Here is a 20960-nt window from a genome sequence, read left to right on the forward strand (position 1 = left end):
ACACACTGGAAGGAAGGGATGCCATCCAGAGGGACCGTGACAGGCTTGAGAGGTGGGCCTGTGCAAACCTCATGAAGTTCAACAAAGCCAAGTGCAAGGTCCTGCACATGGGTTGGGGCAATCCCAAGCATAAATACAGGCTGAGCAGGGAATGGATTGAGAGCAGCCCGGAGGAGAAGGACTTGAGGTGCTGGTTGATGAGAAGCCCAACATGACCCAGCAGTGTGCACTTGCAGCCCAGAAAGCCGACTGCATCCTGGGCTGCATCAAAAGTAGCATGACCAGCAGGTCCAGGGAAATGATTCTCGCCCTGTACTCCACTCCTGTGACACGCCACTTGGAGCACTGCATCCAGCTCTGGGGCATCCAACATAAGAAGGACAAGGACCTGTTGGAGCAAGTCTAGATGAGGCCACCAAGATGATCAGAGGGCTGGAGCACCTCTCCTATGAAGACAGGCTGGAAGAGTTGGGGTTCTTCTGCCTGGAGAAGGCCCCAGGGAAACCTTTTTGGAGCCTTCCAGTACTTAAGAGGACCCACAAGAAAGATGGAGAGGGACTTTTTACAAGGGTATGTGGTGACAGGACAAAGGGTAATTGCTTTAAACTGAAAGAGGGTAGATTTAGATTAGATATACAGAACACATTCTTCCCCAATGAAGGTGGTGAGGCACTGGAACAGGCTGCTCAGAGAAGCTGTGGATGCCCCATCCCTGGAAGTGTTCAAGGCCAGGTTGGATGGGACTTTGAGCAACCTGGTCTAGGGGAAGGTGTCCCTGCCCATGGCAGGGGGGTTGGAACTACATGATCTTTGAGGTCCCTTCCAACCCAAACCATGCTATGATTCTGTGATTTCCTAGGAAGAGCTACCACCATGTAGGTTTTCAGTGCATGGCAAGGGAGAGATGTTACAGAAGTCACATTTGTTGGTCTTCTATGAGTATGAAGTGAACCACTGAAATCAGTCCATCATATAAAGGGCTCAAATCACTTCTGCCACAGAAAAGTGAGAGCAAAAAAAATATAAAAGAGGTTGGCTTTATTCCCATTACTTCTATCTTTGAATGTTGCAGTTCTGAATATGCCTTGAACTTGTCTTAAAGAGACATCCAAAATGATTTTTTGTTTATTTTTGGGATCCACCCTTGTATTAAACACCAAGTATTCCTAAAATGTCTCCTGAAGGAGGAAGCCTGCTGGTCTTCTATCAAAAGGCTTTCTCTCTCTTCAGTTCAGGCAGAGGAAAGGTGATAGGACTGGTTCCGCATGCCAACAATAAAAACAGGAGAGAGCGAGCAAACAGGACTAGCAGAGAAGTCATCTGTTTCCACATTTCTCCAACTAGCAATAAGAGACTGCTGGCTTATGGCTGATAAAACGGCTCATGACAGAACAGGAGAACTGTTACCCAGAGAGAATATGAGATCTACCAGTCAGAGCACTAGCTTGACAGCCAGAATATTAGGAAAAAGTTCTTCACCCAGAGGGTGGTGGAGCACTGGAACAGGCTCCCCAGGGAGGTGTCACAGTCCCAAGCCTGACAGTGTTCAAGAAGAGACTGGACAATGTCCTCAGAGACATGGTGTGAACTGTGGGGTTGTCATATGCAGGGACAGGAGTTGGACTCCATGATCCTTGTGAGTCCCTTCCAACTCAGGACATTCTATGATTCTACCTGTTGCGTGAAATTCAGGCTCTATTTCTCCCCAATTTCTTGTCTATTTGGAGAGAAAGGTGTGCAAGACGTAGACTCACTGATTTTTGTATAACATTGACTCCCAGAATTCGGGTGCAGTTTTTACACATCACTGAAACAGAACTATTGTCGGTACTGTCAGAGGGAAGAGAATCACACAGCTCCTATACTGCCAATGCATTTATAAGCCAGAAACAGTCATAAACCAGATTTTCCAGGTCTACAAGGTACTAAGAAGAAAAAACCTTTCTTACCATACTCTGATTAGAAGTAAAAAGCAACATAATTATTTTGGCTCAGGTGCATGGTTTTTGAACACGTCTAGCAAAAAGTACTAAACAGAAAACAACATGACAAATTCCTTTGGGGAGGAAAACAATGGGTTTTGTCAACAAGCTGACTATTTTCACACAAGTCATAGAACTATATTTCAAAAGAATCATTATAGGAAGAATTTAACTCTATGAACTTCGTATTCCTGCAATATCATACCATAAAACACTACCCGGGTCTTTATTTTCTATAGCGTCTAAATATAGTATGTATAACTTCCACTTTCAAAAACCTATACAAAAAGTACTGTTTAAAAGTCCTTACTTTCAGCAATGTGTATCTTCTTGTCTTGAACAGCAGAACTCTCCACTTTGTAGTAGGATAAATTGTTGATTGTTGTTGCAGCATTGATGACCAACTCCTCACAGTCATCAACTGACTTGTATTCTGACAGTGAAAAAACACAAAACAAAACAAACCACATATGCATATATACATACACACGCACATGACTCGAACTTAGCAGTGCATTGTATCTCAGAAGCAAACTGAATCATAGTTTACATGGCCACTATTACAGACACCTATTCTGTTTTACAGTAACATGGCAGAAGCAAACAGGAACAGCTGATCTAAAAATGGCAATTCAAAGTCATTCTTTCCAACTCTTCAGCTACAGAAATCATTGTGACTAAGGCAACATAGTTTAAAATCAAGTTAGTTAAGAAATTTTACAGATCCTGTTTGCTGCTTTAAGATGGAACTGAGGAAAGTCCACATGCAGAAATAGGCCTGTGTGACAGACACAGAGAAATACCAAGGACTATTATACTGAAATGTCAGGTACCATTAAAAAGAAAATAAAACAGAAAAAAATTAACAATATTTGAAATATTTTCTCTCTTAGAGTTCCTGACAGAATGTTAACAAGTGCAAAATCACATCAGCAATTCTGAAAGTTGTGCATACCGATTTCTCTGGCCTCAGAAACAAGGAGTGAAGGAAATAAAAGTGGGATAAGCTCATGGGGAGAGAGAACATTTTGTGGTAAACTAAACTGATAAAGTGCTCAGAGAGTGGAGGGTGACAGAGAGAAGCTTCGAGGCTTGAAAGCACTTACACAACAATCAAGACTGTTCCAACCTGGGAATCTCCTACAGAGTTTAAGACAGAACAGACAAAGTTGGGAATCTGCGTTGTCTAATCCCCCATGGCTGGTGGGTAAGACTGGTAAATTAGCATAGCACATAACCAGACTGACTGCCTTTACGTAATATTTAATGTTCTCATCACACACTGAAATATACTGAGTTCTTTGAGACGTATCTTGTCACTGCTAAACTCTGCTATGGGGAGAGCAGACTGACCAGTCCTGGCCTGTAATTAGATTTACAAACGGATCAGTAAGCAGTAAAGGAACTGCAGTCATAAGCATCTGTTCGGAAGGAAAAAGACACGCGCTTCCACCTGAAAGAGATAAAGACTAAAAGTTCGAAAAAGAAGAAAAAGTAAGAGGAAATTTTTTTTAGGAGGCTGAAAATTATGGGTGCAGGGAAAAAAGGAATACTCTATCCAGAACAGTCACAAAACCTGCAAACCTTGAAAACACCAAACACATGTATGTAGCACCTGATAAGAACAGACTTCCCTTATAGATATGAAGTCTTACTGAGATGTATTTAAAATAAAATTTGTTTCCTTATCTTTAAGGATCATATCTGCAAATCTTATTACTGAAGGGAACACTTTGACATCTTTCCCCAGACATTAAAATGCCAGTACCAAAGCAGCAATGCTTCCACTGTCTCAAACAGACTTTCTACATTAAACAGTTTATGAATATCAGCAGCCTGACTTTGTTATTTTAGCAATGAAACCGATTTAGTTATGGCTCAACCTAGGTAAGAAGACCACATAGAAAAACACTAAACTCTCCTTACAGACTGAACAAAGATAACACACACAACGTAGATTTTATTACCTAGAACTGTAACAAGTAATTCTACAATGCGAGGGGCAGCTGCCAGAGCTGCTCCTACACTGGGATGAATGGAGAGATTGGCCAGCACTCTTATCAGTTTTATCAGAACATCTTCTGCTTCTGAAGGATGCTTTGGGTGTTTTCTTTCTTCCCCTCCTCCTTCATGGTACGATTTCTGTGCATCCAAATCAAGTTCATGGTAGGTTTGGAATAATGATATCAAGGTGTTAACACTTCCTCTTTCTTTAAAAAATTGCTCACGGGCCTGGTTATTCTTTTCTGTTAAATTACCAAGAATGAAGATGATACGGATAACCAAATCCTGCGATAAAAGAAAGAAACCGTATTACACAGAAAACATCAAAAGCTATTAGCTGCTTAAAAAGAAGATAATACTTAATTTGCTTCACAATTCAGTTAATAGCAGGTTGAGAACAACTGAAGGAATGCCAAATACACCAACTAGAAATAATTTTTTATGTTACTATTTTTCCTAACCTTGTTTACAAAAGAAATAAAAAACATCTGACAGAACTAGTATAGCACTGGGGTAATTACTAATGGGATATACTTAGTATAGGTCATCTATTTTTACCAATCCCACAGTAATCTTAAAACAGCACTTTATATAACTAGAATAATCATATGGGCCAGAGCTTACTAACCTTTCAAGTAAGCAAATGTCAGCTGTGGTGGCTCAAGACCACCACTTCCCCTGCTGCTCCAGGACTCTTACCCACTGCAGAGGTTAACGAAACAACTTTCCCGTTGATTTCTTACCGTTAAATCCATGTTGACTCTTACTTATTTCCTTGTTAAGTCCAACTGCTTACAGAGAGCTGAATTGTTTGTTCCAGATTTTTACCAGAAATGTAATCTTAACTGACCAGTCTGGTGTTCCTTGGTTTTTTGTTTTGTTTTTTTTTCAAGTTCCTCCTCTTTCTCCTTTTAAAGACAGGTGCCCTACAGCCTTTCCATCCTACAGAACTTTTTGAGAATTCCAGAGACATTACCCCTTTCTGTCCTTTTGTAAACACCAAAGGGTAAATTTCATCAGGCCTGGCTGGTTTGAAAACACTTAAATATGCTGCAGCTCATTTGATAAAGAACTCCGGCTGAAATAGAGATTAATCGTTTGACTATACTTCACCCTTTCAGAAAAAGAAGCAAGAAAAGCCATTCCACACTTCACTATTCACAGTGGTATCTGTCAATAATTTTAATCTTCTGAGCACTGCAGCAATTATTTCCTTATTTTCTTCTCACTATTAATGCACTATAGAAAGCTGATTTGTTTCTTTTTATGTCTCTTTCTAGTTTGATCTCATTTTGTACCTTTTTTTTTTTTTTTTTCTGATTTTGATATTAGATGTTCTTGCTACCCTTTTGTTCTGATCATTGCTAAATGAGACCTACTTTCTATTTCTATACGGTATCTGGAGATCTTATGGTCCAACCAAGGTGCTCTCTTAAAAGCACTTTCCATCCCTGGCCTTTAGCGGGATATAGAATTACATCCTCTTGTTGCTTCATTTTGCACATACTGAGAAATAGCCTTTTTTTGGCAGGACTCGTGGATCCTAACTGAATGGTATGCAACAACATCCCCCTCTTTTTCTTACCCACCTGCATGGAAGAAGAAAAAACTAAATTCTGAAAGTCTGAGCTAACCCAGGTATAAACTAATTAAAACATTGACCTTTGTCACTTGCATCAAAACCAACTCATTTCCAAAAAGAGAAGTACATAGCTTTATCTTAAGCGCACAGGAAAAGTAACAGCGTTTCTTCAAGTACTGCACAGCCCTCTACCCTTAGCTGCTAAATTACCATACTTGCACTCACCTAGAAATTTGCTAAACAATTTACATGCTGTTTTAATTCAAACAGTTATATTCACAGATATTCTAATCCTCTCTGGTATTAATAACATAAGTTAATCAGGCACAGTGCAACTTGTTGAAGTATTGAAACTAATACTGAAGGGGGAAAAAAAACATATGTGTAAGCAGTGAATCCTTCTTTCATACATCCCTTCATCAATAAGTTCCAGGTCTTACGCCTCTGCCACAAGACACTTGCAACAGCATCCTCTCAGGGTCAATACAATGAATGTTATCCCTGAGTATAAGAAGCAGGCAGTGTCCTAGGCGAGAAATAGGTTCTCAAATCCATGTATTTAATATGATCACTCTGCAGGACCCACTTTTTTATTTAATGAGGCATCATATTTTTGCTTGTATCTAAATGTCATCAAGACCAATTTTACAATCATTCTTAGTGATTAACCGCTAAAAGCTTTCACCTTTGCTGGCACAACCCCCAATTCACAAAGGCTGTAAGAATTTGAAACAAACAACTGATGAATCAGAAGAGAGAACTGAAAAGAGCAGGCAGTCTAGTTTGACTTGTTTATATTGACTTTCTAATTTTGGGCAAAACAGTATCAGCCCAGCAACAGCCGTACCCAATGGGAACACAGACAAACAGGTACCTACAGCAATCAACTGGTATTTTGAGAAGTGTGATCTCAGCTATGCTTTCCACCTCCAGGCTAGCAAAACCAACTTAGAAAATACTTCCTTTTCGCTAAGCGCATCCGGTTTTAATAGCACATTACCCAAGTTTCATTATCTTTCAGTGAAAGTTTAACTAGCAGAGTCAAAGAGAAAAGCTGGTACAGCTTCTCCTGAGTAGCATAATACTGAGAGGGTTCATATTATTTTTTGCTATATTTTTAAAAAATCTTCATAGGTTAAGCACTGACAGAATAAGAAACACCAGTTGTATAAAGAAACACATGTAAAAATGAACGGCATTTTGAAACTGCTTGCAAGACTAAACCTGTACAAGGCCCACAGGCCTTTTTGTACATAACAAAAAAAACCCCCAGTATAATAAATGAGATTATACATTTCCAAATGTTTGGAGTATTAAGGCATATGGCATTTCGGACATTCTTGCACACTTAGAGAAAAATTACTAGTCATTTGTATATGCTTTATATAATATGGACGTTTTAACACTAAAGACAAATGAAAGATAGGAATTACACTCAATTATTTCATCTTTTTACAATGAGGTGTTCCTGTGAGACATGTTGTCTACAGTGGGTACCCAAACCTGATTGGAAAGTTATATAGGAGACCATGCAGCTTCAATTATACAAACAAATTTGACAAAACATACCAAGAAAAGCTGAAAAGGAGAACTGATTTTTGTCTTTGCTTCTTCAATCTACAAAGAAACTGCTGTTGTTTTTTTTTCTAAAGGGATTAATGGCACCACATATTCCACCAGCATTTAACTGTTATTTTCTGACAACCAGAACCATATATGTTTGATCACTGTTGGCAAAGACTCCTTTGCTTATCTACTTGTAAAAATCTATTTCTTGCACTGCCCCAGTACCAAAGGTACCCAGTGTACTCGGTGAGTCGCAGAACTTGACAGAAGTTTATCTTGGCATTTAAAAAGTACCTGCCTTTCAGTGTAAAGCATGATAAACAGAGGTACAAATAGTACAGGTTTACTTATCAGTAAGAAAGGAAAGCCAGTTAGGTCAGTAATTTCGAAGGAAAGCAAGATAAATAAGGGAGTCCATTCTAGAGCTGGTACATGTTGGCCAAGTACTTGTTGTTAGTCTGTTTGGTATTTGGACCCTCAGAAGGGGAAGGATAGGATGAAAAAAAATTTTAAAATAATAATTAAAAAATCAGATGCCAGCAGCTGGTTTCCTATTGAATCTCCAGCTGTTAAATGAAATGTGGTCCCCATGTTACATAAACTCAAATGGAGGCAGCCAAAATTCTACCACCCGTCCAGCAGTACGAACTGCTTCTAGGGCTCATTCAAATCTCATTTACACCTCACTTCCAAATTTGTATTTCTGCTTTATTGTGTACCTTGGAAAGAAAATGTAAGGCTTTCATTTGCAGAGTAATCAGAGTAATCATGCTATCCTGGAGCTAATCTCTTCCAAACACAGCAAGGATTCACCTAGAGGTGACATTCTGGCTGTGAAAATTCCTGCTTAAACCCAGAAGTAACAAATGGTCCAAAAGGAAAATTGATTTAAAGAATAAATAAGGGGGAAGGGGAGGAAGGATGTGTGTATGGGAGAATCCAATCCCTAACATTCTGTGATTCTGTGAATACCCTGGAAGTATCAAAAGCAAACGAAGCAGTTTTTGACTGAGGGACCTGAAACAAGGAGCAGAGAAGCTTTGCCACAGTGACAGCAGGGAGTACTTTGTCAGTAAAAAGTGAACCTCCTTCCCCTGCAAATATAAATGCATTTGAGGAGAAAGAGCAGCCATTAGAAGAACGTGTTTATATTTACGTGTATCACACACCACAGGACCCTACCCAATAACTCCTACATCCACAAATCTGATCTGTTTAGGTAATCTTTTCAGAAAAGAGTTCATTTGCACTTAGTGACTTTTAGCAATGAAGAACTCATACCCTGAGGTTTGTTTGTAAAAATCTGGGAAAAGTAATGAAGAGAAGCAAGCCCACTGTCACCAGAGCAACATCTGACAAAAAGCAGTTTACGCTCTCTCATGAAAAACATTTCAGAAATCATGAACTGAAAATAAAAGTTGAGAATCGTATCCTCCATGGTATTGTTTCAGTGCTTACTGATCTCCCTGGTTAAAATATGTATTGTTATTACTAGTTTAAATTTGTACAGCTTTATTTCTTCTTATCTCTTTTGCTAAAGGATGGTCTGCTAACAGAAAGGTCTTTCTTGTGCAGATACTATTAATAGCCAACTTGCTAAACTTGCTAATGGTCTGACCTTTGTCACTGACAAATTAATTTGCTTAACCTTGAGTTGTTTGGTTTTGTTGTTTTTTTTTTTTTTTTTAACTCTAATCATCCTTTTAGCTCTTTTTAGAGCTGTTCTCAAGCTTTCAACAGCTTTTGTAGAAATGAATACCAAAAAATAAGGCAAAATATTTTAGTGACAGTTTCTGTCACACCAGGCAGTAATACCTTCTTATTATTCCTATCTGATAATCTAACGTTTATCTATCCAGTAATTACATTCACTCTCTTGTATCTTTTGATACACCAGAATGGCAGGTTTCTATATGATACATGCCAATGGAGCCTGGTTGACTACAAACTTTGAGATCTACATTCCTGGTAACTTTATATTCAGAGTACGTATCACACATTTTGCACATTCCCTACTACATTTACCTTTTGAGACCAAAAAAAACCCCTCAAAACACGGTATTAGGAAGATGCAAATACACTATCAGCTCAGCATACTGTCAGAAATCATACTGTATGGAAAGGGTGGTTATTCAGATTTATGAGCAGAGAAATTCCTTCAGAGTTCCCAGAATATCCTAAAATGGATACTTCCTTCTTGGAAAAAAATGTTAATTCAGGGAGAACAAAGGTTCAGTTATGAATATGTATGTGCACATACAAAACACAGGAGAAAAATCTTATATATTGGTTCTTTAATGGTCAATATCCCCTTGCAGCTTTTTCTAATTGTTCAAGGTACTATTATGCTGCTGGGCTAGACGGGGGAGGAATACAACTGAAAATATGTATTTGTAAATATAAGAGAAAGGATTCACATGATCTATGCAAGTTCTTCAAAGGGTCACCCTGACAAGGATTTCAGCAGAAGTGGTGGCAGGAATGGCACCCTCTCCTTTCCAGTCAGTTTGGTTCCTCTCTTGTATTGTTCCCCCAATATTTGTGAACAAGGAAATGTTTATGTGGCTGTTCAACAAACTAGACGGGAAAGCAATGCAGGTGATAACCCAGCAAAGGACTGGGGTTCTTTTTTTCAGTTTTTAAGGAAACTGGATTAATTCTGTGACCTGATGTATCACACAGTCACACAAACAGCTGTCCCCTGCCCCAAAGAAGGATGGCACAGAAAGGAAAAGTAAGATAGCAAAACACAAAGAACACTTATGTCAGCACTGATGACCATTTATTTCTTCAGAGGCAAGTTATGGATACAGAAACACACCACCATACCCAATTAAAATAATAAAAAAATATTCCATGCCTTATAAGACTATGATGGTACTGAGCAGAGTATCAATAATACTCTCAAAGCATTAAAGAGGCAGGCATGTATATTTAAAGTGAACACAGCTGCAGCATCAGATTCATGCTAAGTGCCTGTGGTTGCTTTGGGGTATTGTATGACTTATGTGACCGACTGAAAGAGTCAAATAGTGGGTTCCTGGGAACTCACCACAGAATTCTCCATAAGCCAGACAAAAAAACAGCCAGGAAGGCCAGCCATTGCATGCAGATAAGCCACTGTCTAATAAATAAAGCCAGAAACTAAGTGGAGATATTATCTGCATTTACAGGCGCCCACTGCAACAATCTTCCTCCCTGCAGCAACACTAAGAGCAAAAAAAGGACATGCAACAATCCTAAAAATGAGTCTTTTTCTCAGAGGGAGACAAGAAAAAGTCTCACAAGCAGAGGCCTGCTTGCTCACAGAAGACTATAAAGTGATTTGGGACCCGTCATCTGGCAGATGCATTTGGGAAGAAAGCTGGGCAGGTCCAGGGATGGTGAATCCAATAAACACGGCTATCTCCTTAGAGAAGATGACAAAGCAATATCAGTCTATTCTTCGTTTAATAAATTGTTTCTGACAAGCTGATTATAAAATCAAACAGGTAAAGCAGCATGCAAATTAAAATTGTAAATTAGTGCAGTTCTACTAGCTGATGCAAGAGATGCAAAAATAATAAATATTTTCAAATGTATCAGGACCAGGAAGTTTGCCAGAATCTGCAGAGCTGCTTAATGATCAGGATAAACCAGGAGCATTCAGAGAAGAAAATGCCACTGCAGAGAAGCTACATGAGTTCTTTGCATTGGTTCATGCCTGCCATGAAAGCAACTGGGGAGATCTCAATGCTACAGGCTCCTCTGGGGAAGACTCATCACAGGATCTGCCCAAAACTGAAGTGATCGCAAACAATTTTAAGGCACCAACTGACAAAACAAACAGTAACAAATCATCGCCCCTGGATAATCACCCAGCAGTTCTAAAAGAACTAATGACTTAAATAACAGTGATGTGCAACCTCTCAAAACTGCTTTGATTGCCTAAGGACTGGAAGGGTAACAAACATGAAATCTATTTCTAGAAAAAGATCCAAGTGAGATTCATGCCTGGTGTCTGTACCAGACAAATTAGAAGAAACCATAAAAAAGAACAATAAAATTAGTGGACAGTCAGAGCAATCAGTTTTAAGACTTCTAAGATCTCACCCAGTTCCTGAGTTCTTTGAAGGGATAGACAACCATGAGTAAAGGATACCCACTGGATGTCATCCATATGGCTTTCCAGGAGACTTCTGACAAAATCACTCACCAAAATCCTAGTGAAACTAAGCAGTCATGATGTACTGGAGAATGTCCCAGGGTGCACAAATGACTAAAGGATGGAAGACAGAATAAATCAGCAGTTCCTGCCATGGCAGAAGATGACCAGTGGAGTTCTACAGGGTTCTGTGCTGGGAACTGTTGCCTTCAGTTTCTCCACAAACAACATAGTAAAGTGGGTTACAGCAGTGATATGGAAGAGTTTGCTGATGACACTAAGATATTCAAATTAGCAAAGATAAAGGCTGACTGAAAAGCAGAAAACAGATTTGTTGTCAACTGGTAATAAAATTGCAGATGAAATTTAAATGCAGATAAGCATGAAATGATCCATGTGGAAAAACATAGAACAGCCACACTTTCATGTATAAAATTAGAGCTTTTGAACAACCATAACCACTTGGAGAGCAACCTCAGGGTAAAAGACAGGTTCCTTATGAGGGTCTAATGCTTACAGGAGGTAAGGAAAGCAAATAAAATTGGGAAATTCCTGGAAAATAAACTTATGCAGGAACACAAATCCATGATATTGCCACATCTTAACTTCCATTTTCTGTTATCCCTATATCAAAAAAAGATGCAGGACATGAGACTGTAAAAAACTCTGAGAAAAACAACATAGATGCACAATGTAGGGAATAGCCTCTATATCAAAAAGGACCAAACAAGCATGGACTCTTAAGTAAGCAAGGACTCTTCAGCCTGGAAAAGACAGAACTCAAAGAGGATATAATAAAGGTCTAGAAAGTCAGGAGTGGTATGAAATGAATACTAGGGATTAAATATTCACCAACTTCTCAATATAAGAACCAGAAGGAATCAAATAAAGATAGTGAAGGCCAAATTAAAAACAAGCAAAAGGAATTATTTGTGCAATGGGCAGTTGCTACGGACACTCCTTGTCAATGGATGTTTAAGATGTTGGAAGTTTATGTGGGATAGAGGGAAGACTGTAGAAATTTCATGAAAAAGAAGTCCACTGAGGTTTATTTCATACACAGAGAACCACAGCTGGCCGAGGAAGTTTCCAAACTGGAAAGAGCCAGAGGTTTGGTGGGTATACGCAGGAAGTATCATATATGCTTGCTATGTTTTAACTGTTTTCTGGGCATCTGATTTTCACCACTGCTGAGTATGGACAGTCACCTGGATGAAACTTTCATGTGACCCAGCATGATTATTCTTTTGCTAATTAGGCAATTGCTGCATCCAGTGATGTCAGATACTTAACAAATGTTTTCTAATTAAGGAGGCAGGCTACACAAGTATAAAGGGACTTTTCTATACAACAGGCACAAGATTTCTTCTATGCAAATATCGGTACCACACGTTGTGTTTGCGTACGTAAGATTGAAAACAAGAATCCTCATTGTACACTGATAAAAGTTGACATAGAAGCTGGCAGGGCAGAAGCTACTGCCCGATTCAGGCAATCTCTCTGCTCCAAAATCATGGCGTCCTTGTGACTTATGACATTAACCATAGCCTGAGAAAGTCATCCTTTATATAGCTTATCTGAAAAGTTTAGAGATGATCTGGGAGAGGGGTACAGCATCATGTTAAAAGATTTCTGGAGACAGGCAAAAGACTGTAATGCTAACTAGAAACAGAAGCACACACAGCTCATCCTGCAAGGTGGAAGCTCTACAAGAACACTTCTGACATCTTTTGCAGCATCTGGCAGCCACCAAGGGCTTTTTGGTTACTCCACAAAATTAAGCTCCAAAACCAACCATGAGTGAAGCCCAGCAGAACATGTACTTCAGATGTAGAGAAAAGCACTGCCGAATTCCCCAGTCCTACCTTGCAGATCCAGCTTTTCCAATCTTCTGTAGTCTCCTTACCTAAGACTATAACACATGGAATTTAGCAAGCCTTGCCAACTCAATCTCCCCAAAAGTCTTTCTCACATAATTAAATTACTATTCTCCCATTCCTTCTGACGCTTTTTACCCAAGAGAGAAAACGAGCTGAGGGGGGGAAAAAAACAAGAAAAAGGAAAGAGCTGAACCTGCATGTGGTAAGAAGAACAGACTATTTGAGTGGCAGCTGTGGAATTCAGTGTGTGGTATGGGAGCAAGTCATTAATCCTATTTCCACTGCTCACATTTTTATTTTCACAATATTTAATGCTTATTTTAAAAGTCACAGTTATGAAAGCACTTGAGAAAATCTGAATGCTGGTTTTCTTTTAGTTTTTCCTGCAGTATGTTTCTAGCTGCCACGACTGATAGTTAAAAAACCCAACCCCACGAACTTTGCAACCTCAAAGTTTAGAAAACACACTTCCTTTCTTAACGTATCAGTTCTTAGTCCTGATGACTTTTAATTATTTGAATTAATAATACTGATCTATCCTCCTCTTGGCTGCTTCTTCCCATGGCAGACAATTTTACTCACACTGCTGTTACTTGTTTTCAACAGATACCAACTCACGCTATAACTCACTAGCTGTCAGCATTTTAAAAGAAAGATTAGCAATGCCAACTACACCTCAGGAAAAACATTTGCACTCCTTACAGCTCAAGTGTTTATTATATACTACAGAAAAAGTCGTACATTACATTATCCACGTCCCTCTTCTTGTTTCTGCAGGGCTTCCCTACACTGACAGCTGACAGTTGCATGCTTGTTTAAAAACTGCAGTAAGAAATAATTATTCTGAAGAAACTGCATATACAATCATCACAACATAACTTTTTCATTACACAAGCTATTTCTTTACTAATTTGTATTTTGATGAAACAACTGACAGTTTAACACAAAAAGCAATACTAATCTGGTGAACAAAGAAGTATTTTAGGACCACTTAATAAAGTAGACAGATGAGAAGCTAAACTCTGAACACTACCTGACAACAAACAATTTGAATTTGTATATGAGCCTATAATTCATTATGACACAAAGCTATTATCTCAAGAGCCTATAAAAGTTCCCCTTAAAATTACAGATGAAGACTGAGACGAAGATGTTACTCAATTTAAGCTCCTTACTCCCAGTTCCATTATTTTTTGAGTTCTTAATACAGTGCTCACACAGAAAAATAACTATAAATCTAGTAAAATATCATGCCTTTGATATTTCTTGTATTATTTACATGCCATTTACATAGCATTTTACTAAGGTGTCTTTGAAGAGTGTACAATGCAAGAGCAGCCTGAACCTAGAAATACTCCGATATGCTGTAGAAGTGTTAATCAACAGACATTTAGAAAAACAGAAACAACTTAATCTTTGTTCCTCTTCCATGTGTATTATCGCAGAAAACAGGGAGGCAGGTAAATAGGACAGGGATTAATTATTTTTGTATTTGGCAAGAGAAAGAGTAGACTGTTCAGCATAGCTATCTGGTTACCTTCATTGACTCCTTTTAACAGCAGCAGCACAAAAGAACCTCCTTCCAACAATTCTCTAGGAATTACTAACCCTGGGATAAATTCTGTAGGATAACTAAATGTCCTCCAACTAGTTTAGATGCTGAAACAACCAAGAAAGATCCTTACATTTAAGAATAATCTTAATGTAATTCAATGTTCCATGTTTTGAAACTTCGTTCCACCTTTGAACATCTATGCTTTACATATAAATTAGCTTCTTCAGTCTTACCTGGCAACAGAACTGAGTAATTTCCCATACATGGGGCACCCCACTCTTACCAACGTGGCAAACTTCCAAACTGTGATCCCGCACCAAACTCCCATAGCCTTTCAGTGCTCCGGTAAACGCAGGAAAGATCACTGTGCTATAGCAGGACGCTACAGCAACACCTGACCCTTGAAGTTCTAATGAAGTTGGTAGCAACTACACTCTTAGAATTTTACCTTGCAATACGAAGCATTGTGACAAACCCTAAACACTTACTTCTAGGTGAATGTTCCAAACGCAGTATTCTAGGCATACAGTTTTCTCTGGTAGGGGAGAGGTAAATTCTGATATCTTACGCAGTTATCGAGGAACAAATTTTCCCCTGCTTTCAAATTGCTTAACTCTGGAAAATGCACACTTCTTTTGCAGGGGAGGAAGGCAGGAGAAATCCCAACAATTTCCTACTATTAAATATTCTGATAAACTATTTGCTTTAAAACAGTGTTTTTTAAAACTAAGAAAAACAACTACTCAAGGGACTGTTTCTACACATGCAAAGGATAGACAAGTTAATCAACTCTCTGTCCTCTGAATTGCTTTGAATTTTTAATATAAATTATTTCCTTTATTTACTATAATACTTAGGAATGTTGTCAACCATTTAAAATTTTTATTTGGTAAATGCATAAAAGTAGGTCACTGAAAACAAGCTTATACACAATAATACACAGACACATCAGAGGATTAACATATAAAAATCAAGAGATAAAAAAACTGACCTGCTGCTTCTGGTGTTTGTTTAGTAGAGCTAAAAATACCATGTAACATCTGGAGCAGTCTGCTAAAGCTGCACAGAAGTCATCGTAGGATGAAAGTTTGCTACAAAGGTACAAAAATAAAATATAAATGAATGAAAGTACTTTTTCCCACAACAGATTTTTTTTTTTTTTAAATCACTCTGCTTTTGAGTCTCAGAGCCGTGTTTTCCAACAAATGAAATTAATGCCAATACTTTGACTCCTGGTAGAGGTATACGCGGTTAAATAAGAGCACAACAGACGCCCAGCTATCCTTGCCACAACGAATTACAGGAAGACACAAACATAAGGAGCTTCCCAACCTGCTTGCCATATGGGCACAGTATGCTAACTCTAGCACTTCTTAGCGTTCAACAGGAGAAGTGTAATTTCAAGATGACATGGGAAGTCAGACAGGAGTGGAAATGAAGGGTCCCCTCCTAATGCAACAGCAGCAACAGAACACGTCTCTCACCAGCAAAAATAATGGAGAACACATCTTCTTGTGGTCACGGTTTTACCTCTGCCCGTTCCCTAAACGGCTGCTCCAGTCCTACACTGCTCACCTAGACCATTACAAAAATAGGGAACTGGACATGCTTTGACCATACCAGAAATACTACAGTAACAGAATAAATGAGGATAACTTATTATTTCCCATGTAGTCAAAACTAGCAAATATCTGTCTTGAGGTTCAATTACAACAATGCAGCAAGACTTACAGACTTAGAGAAATGAATAATATGAATAATTTGAAAATATTCTCTACAAAGAAGCTGCCTAAAGTTACTGAGGGAAAAGAATAATAATTTTACATTACTAGAAGACAAAATCCAAATTTGTGCTCTGTGCTGCATAGTATAATTTTGTTTTGGTTTGTTTTTTGTTTTTTTTTTTTTTGTGACTGCAATTTCCAGGAAGCTAATTAAATTGATTTTATGGCTAATTTGTATCCTCAGAGTATGCAGTTCACTAAACTTAAGAAAAAAAAATTGAAGCACTAGGAAACTTTAAGACAATTACTTTTACTCCATATTGAATTCTAGATCAAGTAAATGTCCTTGTCAGAATTACAGTGTAAGTATCAATTACATTTAATTACAAAGCCATTACCCCACTCTTCATGGCATTTTCCAAGTAAAAGAAATGCTCTCTCCTTAGAAGAAGTAAATATGCTCAAAGTGCTGTAATAATTGCTAGAACTCAACTCATTTTCAGGAAAAAATTAGGCAGATATGGACAAGGTGGCATGGAATCTGAGAAGCAATTCACGTGCTTTGCAGGTAGCACAAAAGGCAAAGGACCAGATTTGCCTGTTTTCAGCCGTGGAGAGGAAGGAACAAGAGTCTCTTATGTACCTGCTCTTCAAAGCACAACCAGTTCTCATCTAGCAAGGTGAAAGTGATAGATAATTTGGAGGAGCTGAACAGGAAGAGAAGTCCATAGCAGAATGACTTCTCAATGAACGTGGAGCCACAGGCAACATGGCTCATGACAATGACAAAAAGCAATGGCAAATACTTCATGCAGAAGGGCATCCATAAATCATGGTTATAAATCAACTTCTCCTGAAATTACCAACAGTTAATTTCACAACTTCTTCAAAAATCCTTCAACTGTTTGCAAGTCCATTTAGCATTGGATATTGCAAGCTGGTGCTTACAAAAGGATCTCTTGGGGTGATTCACTCATACCAGTCTCCCTCTAAAAAGCACATCTTGGGAAACCACCACTGAGCAGCTCATAAAACAGAGATTCTTCCAGTGCTTCCATCTGCACACTCGAGACCTGAACACACAGACTAATCTCTTCAAACACACTGTGACAGCTCAGTACAATGCATGCTGATCACATTTTCTCTTCCCCGTATTTTATTTCACAATACACAGTCCCCAACATAACTTAAGCTTGTGTAATTTCTGTCATTCATTTTTAAAAACATGGACTAAAATAGGATTAATAAATATATAATAATGCATGTAGCTTTAAAATATGAGAAACGGTACTTTAAAAAACTCAGAATCTGTGGAATCAAAGAATAACACAATACAACGAAACACTTTTAACAGGGATAATGAATGCAGATTTGTATGGCTACAATTAAACAATTCTATCAGTATTAATAAAGACACAGTTATCATACAAAATCATCAAAAACTACACAGATCTTTAAAAAAAAATAAAATCAATGTAATCCTCCCCATTCTAGTGCTTGATCCCGCCCTCCTCGAAGCAGTAACACTGACTTGCCTGCTTGCAGCAACAGCACTGTGTTCTATACATACCTGAATATCCTGATGATATAGGTGCACACGTCCCTGTCGCACTTACGCTGCTCTAGCGCCACGCAGAGCTCAGCGGCTGCTCCCCTGCAAATGAGCTGCTGTCTTGCCGGGGGCAACTCAGCCAAGTTTCGCAAAGTCGCTGTCAGCTGCATGGAGAATATTGAAAGATTTATTAATCACAGCCTGTTTTGAAAATCTAATAAAGCTCATATGTCCTTTATAACATCTAAGGCAGTGTGAATGCGCTGGGAACATTCTGCAGGTAGGTATCTACTAATAAATTATAATGGGAAACGTGTATGTAACAAAATTGTGTATATTGAAATAATTGTTTGAAAATGGAAGATTGATATGCTGGCCTTTGCCTGCTTGTAACCTCCTCCTTTGAAGGAAATATGATCTTCAAAATCTTGTATGCATGTATACAATCATACACCAATGGGAAATTAGGTGAAATGCTGCGGATAAAGTGATTTTTTTGCATAATGTCTGATCTCACAAATTTACATTTAAGTCTTGCAAATTAATACTGATACATAATATATATTTTTATAATAACTGTAAGTTGCAAACTCAGATAAATTGATTTTAAAGACAATAAAACTTATTTTTATTTAAAAATTAAAAAGCTAATCAAGATCAAGAGAAAACTACTATTCAAACTGCATAGAAATGAAAAGCTCAAGTCCTCATGTTTATTTTGGAGAAACTTTCAGAAGATACTGTTCTACTTCAAGGAGTCTTAAGGATAAAATATCTATCACTTGTAGATATGCAAAATGAATCAGCTATTACATATTTTGAAATGCTCTGGTTCTTTTCCAAGATAAGGGTATTCAAATGCCAAGGTCAGACAGGTAAGGACATGTAAGTTAACTGTGGATCTAAACCAGAACTTACTATAAAATTAATGTGAAGTCATTTAATCTAATATGAATGTGGGGATTCTTCAAATTTGCCTTATTTTAAGAGTAAGGTATTTAACTTAATTTGGTTATAAATGTAGTTTGATAAGATACAAAGACTATCTGTTCAAATTGTCTATAATCACAAAAAAAAACCCTCTAAAAATTAAGTATTTATCACTGAATTGGACTGCTTGTCCAGAGACATGTAAATGCTAACTTTAAAGAAAAATCTGACAAAGAGCAGGTTAAGTTGTTGTGTTTGAGGAACTTTTGCTTGAAGGATTCTATGCACTACCCTGTCCATTGTTCAGCAGCTTTCAATTTGCTGTCCTACTGCAACAAATCTGACATAATGTGCATGTCCTCAGTTACCACATGAATGAAGAATGAAAACACAATTCAAGATGTCATGTAATGGAACAACAGGAGAGGGAACAACGTGGCAAAATGGAGAAGCAAGGTACAGAGGGAAGAAAAATTATGTGCCAATGTGAATGTGATATGCGAATGGATTTAGCTTCAGCACTAAATATGGATTGTATACTATATTCAGAATAACCATAAACTGAACCTATGGAAGCCATTTGCTTTTACCTCATTTTTTAAGAATATACCTGGAGTTTTTTACTTTAACTAAAGAACTGAAACACACATTTCCAGATATGCATTCTTTCACAAGTCATGGTGCTTCAAAAATCAACACAATCCTGAAATAAATATTTTAAAATAAAAATATTCTGATCTAATACTTTGCTATTCAAAAATTTTGGTGGAACATTTCCTACCAAACGGAACAGACACAAAAGACTCCATTCAACACTCACATAAAAGATGTTCACAGTCAGCCTAGGATGGTATTTCTTGAGTTCTGGCTAAACTTTGCAATGAAGAAAATTAAGGATAAGCCACATATTAAAAGTGTTGTTCAAACTTTCACTGCAGCAAAAAGACTTATATATTAGATGATGAAAAAAAAAAAATCTTTATCAATAGATAATGATGCAGAGGCCTCCAAAAAGAGAGTAAAATTTTTCACTGCCTGAGACAGATAGTTCAAAATACCCTAGAAGCAAATTCTATGAAGAGGCATCATCACACAAAGACAGGCTGGAAAGGAAATGCAATGTAAAATAACGTATACACTTAAACGTGTGACATAATGAAATTCAGAAGTTCATAGAAGTACATGTGCACAAAAGAAGAGCTAGTACGCAAGTGAAATTTGAAGAGTACAAATTAAAAAATAATCGAAGCTACCCAGATTGCAGATGAATTCAAGAGATACACTGACTGCTTCAAGCAGACACCGTGATTCAGGGAGAAATGCATAACAATTTGCTCTAGCAATCCCCACCAGCCCTAATCCCTATATTGCCATGTGGAAGATCAAATTCACCCAAATAGAAAATTTAACAGTAGACAAATGCTATTTTTAAAGGAGAAGACATTTAAGTGCTTTTCAATTAAGGAACACGGAGTACTTGTTAAGTCTCGTCAGTGACACTTTGTAAGTCTCGGCTTTTGAATAAACATTACCATATTTCGTATAAATATGATCAGACTATTAGGTGAAACAATATATAATGAGTCAAAGATTACCTTGGTTTCACGTCCTCTATTAAGGAAAAACAATTATTATTACAAACATTTTTATTCCTGTACTGTGGGACTGCTGAATAAAATCCATTGTGTAACAACAAAGAAATCAGAGGGACTTTATTCTCACTAAAAGGACCTGGCAAGATTGTGTATAACACTGCCATCTGGTGATTGTGCAATTACGCGGTTAAAGAATGAAGAGTTTGTCCTAGTTAACTGAGCTACTTCAGTTACCGGGATTAAGAGATGGCAGAGCCTCCCTCAGAGATCACTGTAACTATTACACCTGTTTTTCTCCTCCAGTATAATTTGCTCTCATTTCCTGGAGACTTGTATTTATTCATTATCTTTTGCTACAAGTTAAAGTATGCCACAAAAACTCCCTTTATTCTTTAAACATGAGTCACTGAAGAAACTTTCTTCGATACTATATTCCTGAAAACAGA

General features: G+C 37.9%; 1 protein-coding gene across 7 annotated transcripts in view; it reads right to left on the reverse strand.

Annotated features, from left to right (window-relative positions):
* The window catches only part of ARMC2 (armadillo repeat containing 2), a 68305-nt gene that overhangs the window by 10596 nt on the left and 36749 nt on the right, over positions 1-20960 (reverse strand). For all 7 annotated transcript variants that reach the window (XM_071806657.1, XM_065835727.2, XM_071806660.1 and 4 more), the window contains 4 exons: positions 18008-18153; positions 15705-15804; positions 3950-4271; positions 2293-2415 (listed from right to left, as the gene is read on the reverse strand). In XM_071806657.1, coding sequence (XP_071662758.1) covers positions 2293-2415; positions 3950-4271; positions 15705-15804; positions 18008-18153 — 691 coding nt within the window. The remainder of the gene's footprint in view (positions 1-2292; positions 2416-3949; positions 4272-15704; positions 15805-18007; positions 18154-20960) is intronic.

Source organism: Patagioenas fasciata, chromosome 3 (genome assembly GCF_037038585.1).
Source record: "Patagioenas fasciata isolate bPatFas1 chromosome 3, bPatFas1.hap1, whole genome shotgun sequence".
NCBI classification, from domain to species: Eukaryota; Metazoa; Chordata; class Aves; order Columbiformes; family Columbidae; genus Patagioenas; species Patagioenas fasciata.